Source organism: Echinops telfairi, unplaced genomic scaffold (assembly GCF_000313985.2).
Source record: "Echinops telfairi isolate 266 unplaced genomic scaffold, ASM31398v2 ScPeMD7_7469;HRSCAF=8507_0, whole genome shotgun sequence".
Taxonomy (NCBI): domain Eukaryota; kingdom Metazoa; phylum Chordata; class Mammalia; order Afrosoricida; family Tenrecidae; genus Echinops; species Echinops telfairi.
The window spans coordinates 41,033,751-41,040,823 of NW_022111372.1; the positions used below are offsets into that span (position 1 = coordinate 41,033,751).

At 61.4% G+C, this 7,073-nt stretch overlaps 1 protein-coding gene across 1 annotated transcript in view; it reads right to left on the reverse strand.

Annotated features, from left to right (window-relative positions):
- OBSCN (obscurin, cytoskeletal calmodulin and titin-interacting RhoGEF) overlaps positions 1-7,073 on the reverse strand; it is a 210,806-nt gene that overhangs the window by 7,182 nt on the left and 196,551 nt on the right. Inside the window, exons 82-95 of the mRNA XM_045284554.1 lie at positions 6,215-6,326; positions 5,830-5,954; positions 5,143-5,255; positions 4,820-4,988; positions 4,616-4,697; positions 4,316-4,516; positions 3,333-3,393; positions 2,751-2,828; positions 2,313-2,485; positions 1,997-2,023; positions 1,241-1,393; positions 1,087-1,132; positions 553-630; positions 33-296 (exon numbers count right to left, since the gene is read on the reverse strand). Coding sequence (XP_045140489.1) covers positions 33-296; positions 553-630; positions 1,087-1,132; positions 1,241-1,393; positions 1,997-2,023; positions 2,313-2,485; positions 2,751-2,828; positions 3,333-3,393; positions 4,316-4,516; positions 4,616-4,697; positions 4,820-4,988; positions 5,143-5,255; positions 5,830-5,954; positions 6,215-6,326 — 1,682 coding nt within the window. The remainder of the gene's footprint in view (positions 1-32; positions 297-552; positions 631-1,086; positions 1,133-1,240; positions 1,394-1,996; positions 2,024-2,312; positions 2,486-2,750; positions 2,829-3,332; positions 3,394-4,315; positions 4,517-4,615; positions 4,698-4,819; positions 4,989-5,142; positions 5,256-5,829; positions 5,955-6,214; positions 6,327-7,073) is intronic.

Consider the following 7,073-nt stretch of genomic DNA (forward strand, 5'->3'; position numbering starts at 1 on the left):
GGCAGGAAGGGGGCTGGCGGGGCCACGCAGACCTCCGCCTCCTCGGGCAGGCTGGCCGAGGGCCTTAGGAAGCCCCTGGGATGCAGCAGTGGAGAGTGGGTCACAGGGGAGGGCGGCAGCGACTTGGCCCGGGCGTACGGGGCAATCTCGTTGTCGGAGGAGGAGCTGCTGGAGGAGCCACTGGCATCCCGGAGGAGGTGCCTGGACACACCAAGGGATGGGCTGTCTGGTGGGCCCTGGAGCAGCTCCGGGATGGATCGCATCACCAGAATGGATTTGTAGCTCATCAGAGAGCGCTGGGGAGCCAGAAGGCACATGTCAAGCTCAGGGGTCCACCTAGCCCCTTTTCCTCCCTTAAGTGCCCCACCCTATGTTGTATGTGTGTGTGTGTGTGTGTGTGTGTGTGTGTGTGTGTATCCCTGACAACGTGCTCTTGACCCAGTGCTGGACAGAGAGCCCCAGCCCCCGCAATCAAGAAGTGGGATCCTGCTCAGGCCTGGGTCTCCTCTTCCAGCCCCCCACCTTCCCCAGCACAGCAGCCAGTACCCCCACCTGCCAGCGGCTCCGGGCCAGCAGGAACTTGAGCTGCTTGGTGCTGATGAAGTGGGCCTCCTCTGCGGGCATGGACTTCTGCAGGCATGGGAGAGGGGCTGGGGCCAGGAGGAACCCAGGGCCCGGCTACAGGCACTGAGTCCTACAGTCCTGGTCAGGGCCCCTCCCAGGATGGAAGCCCAGCTGGGACAGGGAGTCCCATGCAGGGGTATGAGGCCAGTCAGAGGTCAGAGGTTATGACTCCCTCCCTTCCCTGAGGAGGGCTTCCAAGTTAGTTCCAGCGGTGGGGCCATGGAGAAGGAAGGCTGAGTGGCCTCTATGATCCAGTCATGCTGGGGCTGGGGAATATGGGGCACTGAGGCCCTCAGTCCCAGCAGCCCTCACCCCAATCCACTGGAGACAAGTCCTCTAGCCACCAGGCACAATTCTAGGGCGAATACACTCCAAGCAGGGCCCCAACCTCGCATGACCTCAGTTTCCCTCCTAGCACCATAAGGTACTATTGGCCAGGCCTGGAAGGCTCAGTCTACTCACCAGGAACCAAGGGTGGGTGAGGCACTGGGAGGCACTGGGCCGGGCCCTGGGGTGAGAGGTAGGCAGAGGGACCAGATCAGAGCAGGGGGGAGGCCAGTCCCAGGGCAGGACTGAGCAGGATGCCAGGTGGAGGGGGGCAGGCCAGGGCACTCACTCCGGGGCCCTCTGCAGGGCAGCCCTGATGAAGTCCTTGGCGTCCTCACTGAGGTGGGCGGTCATGGGGCTGCTCCAGGATATCCGCCCCTCCTGCACGTTCAGCAGTGTCGCCCGGTCGCTCTCCCCGGCAAAAGGGGATGAGCAGGTCAGGCTGAAAACCAGAAAGGGGCTCTGACCCTCAGGTACCCTGGACTCCTGGGTCCTCCAGGGAACCATTTCATGGCCAGGAAGTACCGGCTGTCTCAGACAGAGATGTTGGGAGCTGGGAGTCTCAACCCTGACTGGGCTTGGGCTGTTAGCATCGTTCTTATTTGGCAAGTGTCTCCACTGATGCAGCGGAATCTAGGTGCTGCTTCAAACAGGGAGCAAGGCTCAGCCTGGGTTGGGGATCAGGGCTCAGCCTGGGGTGGGGATCCAGAGCCGGTCTACACTGTCAGAGTTGCTCAGAGCGGTAACTGTTAGAAACCATTTTGGGCCAAGCCACCCCAGAATCCTTTGGGTAAAGCACTGCAGTTTTCTACCCCATGACCTGGCAGAGCTGCGCCTGATGACAGGGTGTGTGTGAGAAAGCCTTAGCAAGAACTTCTTATCACAGCTGGCATGACTAGCTGTTCCCAAGATAGCGGCCAGCTCTCGGCTCAGGCCACCAATCTGGGAAGCTGGTCTTCCTGATGGGGCCTGGCTGCAGGGTGTCTGCTAGGGATGGACTAGGCTCAGCTTTTGAAAGAGGTGGAGTGGCACCAGGGCTGCTTACCTGAGGTAGGAGATGACTCCCATGGGCCTGTGGGCAACAAAACCACAAATTGAGTTTTCAGGCCTGGCCTGCTGACAAGGCAGGGGGCAGGGAAGGGGTGTGCAGGAAGAGTGGCAGCCGTGGGCAGGTTCAGAAAGGAGGGACCTGAGGGATGACTGAGTGCGTGTTTGTGTGCATGTGTGCACACATGTATGTGTATATATGTATGTGTGTGTATATGTGTCTGTCTGTATGTGGGGGGGATGGGCAGGGGGGTGACAGTGGGAGCCTCCGGTCCTTGGGGATGGAAGGTCTGTCCAGCCTGGGTTCCACTCACCAGATGTCAGAACCCTCGCTCACGGGGGTCTGCTCGATGACCTCAGGGGGCACAAACTCTGGGGACCCGTACTTGCTGTACTGCGGCTCTGACGGGGTGATTTTTTGGGCAAAGCCAAAGTCACAGATTTTGATGTCTTCCCGAGCAGGGTGCACCATCAGAATGTTGGCAGGCTGTTGGCAGAGTTGGGGGGTGGCGATAAGTGAAGGGCCAGGCCTGCAGGAGTGCACCCGGGATTTTAAGGGCATCACCCTGGGCCTGTGAAGCCCCACCCCGTGCGGGTGATAAGAGTCCAGGGGCTGATGTCCTGGCATCTGGGGAGAGCTAGGCTTGGTCAGAGCCACACCCCACGTGCTGGGACTGTTTAAGGGCAGTAGCCCCCCCCTGGAGGGGAGTGAGCTTGTGAGGAAACCTGGAGGGGGCACCTGGCCCAAGCACCTTTATGTCCAGGTGGAGGATGCCGTGCGTGTGCAGGTACTGCAGCCCTTCCACCAGCTGCTGGATGTAGATTTTCACCTGTGGGGGAGCCCGAGCCCAGGTGAGAACCTGTCTCACCAGCCCCTTCCCTCCTCCCACTGCACTCCCAGCCCTGCTCCTCCCTGAGGCTCCTCCCACATTAAACGACTGCCCACTCCCACCCTCACTGTTCTCCAGGATTCCGAGCCAAGAACAAGTCCCATTGGGCAATTTACACAGAGGCTGTCCTGGACCGTGTATGCCAGGTTCTAGTGGGGCCTGAGACTGGAAAGGGGTGGAGCTGGGTCGGGGACAGGGGCCAGTTTGTGCGTGTTCTCAGAAGGAGCAGCCCAGGCAAAGCAAGGCTGGCTCAGATGCAGGCAGCAGGGGGCAAGATGTGCAGCCAGGGCCTTGCTGGGGAGCTTTGACTATCCCTCAAGCCCTGGGGAGCCATAGAAGGTCTTGGAGCTAGAGAGTGCCCTGCCAGGGCTGTGGCGGGGGGGAGGGTGGGTACACAGGTCTGTGTTGATAGGGACAGGCAGGCTGAGCACAGGGGAGGGTCACCTCGGCCTCGGTCACCACGCTCTTCTTGAACAAGCGGTCCAGCAGTTCCTCTGATGAACACCTGGGCCTGGTCAAGGACAACTGGGGGGGTTGGAGCCGGCCCCTAGACACTTGAGTCACCACAAGAGGTCTGGCCTAAGAGCCTCTGGGGCTGAGGGTGGGGTGAAGGGGGCTCTGCTTAGGAGCTCCGGGAATGAGGAGGCGGGAGGGAAGCTCCACGGGACCTCAGGGAGCACTCAGCCTGATGGAGGAGAGGGTTGCAGGCCAAGCTGGGGGCACATGGCAGTGGAAGGCAGCTCAGTGCCACCTCTTGGGCAGAGGATACTCTCAGGGAGGCCAGTTGGGGACTAGAAGCTGACAGGTTGGTGAGCTCACCTGATGCCCAGAGACCCTCAGACAGAGCCCCAGCAAGCTTGGCAAAGCTTTGGTTGGGAGGTTAAGAGTGAGGGTGCATGTGCCCTTCTGGGCACCGGGGCAGAGAATAATGGATGAGGGAAGACACCCAGCACAAGCTCCCTGGGCCTAGGCGTCTGCAGTGTCTGCTCCTGGCTCTGTCTGGAACGCAGGTCCTCAGAGAGGGGCTGCCGCGCAGGGAGCATTGGAGAGGCCAGCTTAGAGGGAGCCCAGTCTGGTCGCCAAGCCCACCAGGAGGACTGAAAACGATCGTGGACCCTCCCGACCAGCCCAGCTGTGGCAGAACACCAGTAGGGGACTCCAGTGCACTGGAGCAGAAGAACCACCCTGCCTATCCCCGCCCGAATCTTGGCCCACAGACTCATGGGATCTAAGGCTATGGGAGGTGGTGCCTAATGGTAAGATTCAGGGGCAGTGGGATTCCTGCCATCATCACCCCCCCACCCCCCCAGGTCGGGGCTTCGGAGGCCAGGACAGCTGTAGCTGAAGCCCTTAGCTGGCCTTGTGGTACCCTGCCTCCCCCTACACCCCTCCCCCCATGCCCTGCCTCAGGTCCAAGGGCAGGATACAGCTCCATGACCAGGATCAGGGTCTTTCGGGTCTCGAACTGGTCCAGCAGCTTGGTGACGAGCGGATGGCTCATGGTAGCAAGGAGGTCCCGCTCCTGATAGGCCTGGGCCCGGGTCTTGCTCCGCAGGGGGATGAACTTGGCGGCACAGAGCATCTTGTTGCCCTTGTGCTGCACCCTCTTCACGAAGCCAAACACGCCCCTGAGTGGAGGGAGCTCCTGGTGAAGGCTGTGGCTCACAGCTGGGCTCAGCCCTCACCCCTCCCGCCTGGGCGCAGGGCAGGGCAGGGCTGGGTCACACCTGCCGATCTCCTCCTGGACCTCGTAGAAAGAATGCAGCTTTCTCCGGCCACCCTGCCTCTCCGAGTCTGGCTCGCTTTCTCCTACAGGCCAGACAAGGGGACCGTCCATGGGGGCAGACACAAAGGCTGGGTCCCTGCTGCCCCAACTCTGGTCCTACCCACCCGCACACGAGGGTCATCCCCAGACAGCAGGTACGACTCACCCCCAATGACCAGCAGCTCTGCCTTGCACAGCACCTCGCCGCTGGCATTGCGAGCCAGGCAGGTGTAGACACCAGCATCGCGCTGGGACACATCCCGCAGTACCAGGGAATACGCTGTCCCATCCTGCTGTTGGCTGAGCCGGGTGCTGTCCTCCAGCTGGCCGTTGTCCTACAGACTCAGGAGTCAGGGCAGCCAACAACCTACCCCAAAGACCCCAGGCACCCCGGTCCCTGGCCTCACCCGAGAGGCGCGCCCAATGCCTACTGTGTGCCCAGCGCTGTCTGTCCCAGAGTCCTCCAGAGCCCAAGAACCCCTCCCTTACCTTTAACCAGGTCACCATGGGCTGGGGGGTGCCTTCGATGATGGCCTGAAACTGAGCCGTGCCACCCCTCAGCACCTGCACGTCCTCAATGGTGACCTGCATGGAGGGGGGCCCTGGGCAGAGAGGGAGCCCGTCAGCCCAGGGTTCTGGGTGCCCACCATAGCCCACCTGGAGCACAGACTCGCTAGGCAACCACGGGCCGGACATACGACAACAGGGTCTCCCAGAACCCTCAGGGGCCAGTGCAGCCCTGAGATACACTCTACTCAACTGAGGCTGTTGGCTTCCCACATGCAGAATTATCCCTCCTGACTGCTGAGACCTCTGGCAATCAGAAAGATCTTCCTGCCATCTAAGCACTGTCTTTTCTGCTTTAATGGCCTATGCTAGTCCAGGATCAGGAGGATAGTCTGGCCCATGTACAAAGAACATGCTAGCTCTGGGCTGTTGGGAAAATGGCTCCAGGTTGTACGTGGTCAAGTGGTCTGTGGCCTCCCAGCCACCGCTGAGCTTTCCAGTCACCCCAGTGATGGGCCCGGCACCAGGGGCCTCTGTGAACCCCAGACCACTGTGAGGAGGCCTCAGGCTGAGACTCACTAGAGCGCCAGGAAGACCCCTCCCTGCAAAGATCTCACAGTGTGAACTCAAGCACGGGTTCACCCCCAGTGGGCCTGCCCGTCCACATACTTGGGACACCAGCATCGCTGGTCTGGTGCACATAAGTCCTGTGGATGGTCTCCGTGAACACGTGGCTGTGGACATCCCAGAGCAGCTCTCCGGCCCCTGCCCCCGGCCAGGCGGGAGCCTCAACCCTGTGGTCACAAGAGTGGGACGTGTGAGCCTTCTGCGCCCAGGGAGAAGGGGTCCCCCAAGCAGCCCGCTCACCCAAGAGGGCAGCCTCTCCTCCAAGGACTGCCTGCAGGTTCAGAGCAGGGGCCCGAGGCGCAGAGCCCTGTGGACAAGGTTGTGCGGGCCCTGCCTCGCCCACAGCATGTCCGTTCAGAGACAGGAAGCCACACTGTGTGCTGCCCCACTGCATGGCCCACCTGCACACCGGGGGTGGGGTGGTTACCGAATGGGGACAGTCCGTTCCTGGGCCCCGGTGGCTGCCGCTGTCTCCTGCTCCAGGCCTGCCCCGGGGAGGGGCTGGGCTGCTGCCGTCAGGGGCTCACCGAGGGTCTTGGCTTGTGGGGGACAAGAAGCTGAGTGAGGCACAGCCTTGATGGGACTGGGGGCGGGGCATGGGTCCGAGAAGGTGGGTATGTACGACCTCAGGCTGAGGACAGAGCCACTTGGTGGTCCCTACAGACACTGGGTTCTGAGGCGAAGATAGGCCATCGCTGATATCAGGCTTCCCCTAGTAGCGTCGAGCCCTAATGTCCCTGCTGAAGGCCTTGACTGGCCAGGAAAGGGCTTCAGCAGAGCCTGCCCTCCAGACACACATTGAGTGGGCTGGTGGCTCTACCCTCCGCCTGGGGAGGTGAGCCACCAAGACCTAGGCCACCTGGGTGAGGTGCTGTGTCCAGCACCCAGAGGTCCCAGGTCTCTGATGACCGAATGAGCGATGGGCATGTGCAGGACCAGAGGCTGGGGGTGGCACAAGGAGCCTCGCCTGGCCTCAGCAGGCTGGGCTAAATCTGCCTTCAGAGCCTGGCTGGCCATCCTGCAGTCTGCGGGGTGGGACATCACAGAGACACCAACACAGAACCGAGGACACGCCCACTGAACCCGGCAGCCAGAAAGAACAGAAATACTGCTCACAACCTAGACGTGAGGTGAGAGCGGACACGGACCTTTGTCAGGTCCAGGGGTGGGAGGGGTGTTATCAGTATGATAACATCTTTCAAGGCTGATGACAGGGACCCTGGGCCACCAGGGCAGGCTGAATTACACACAACACCTGTCACATCCACACCGCAGTGTCCCCAGTC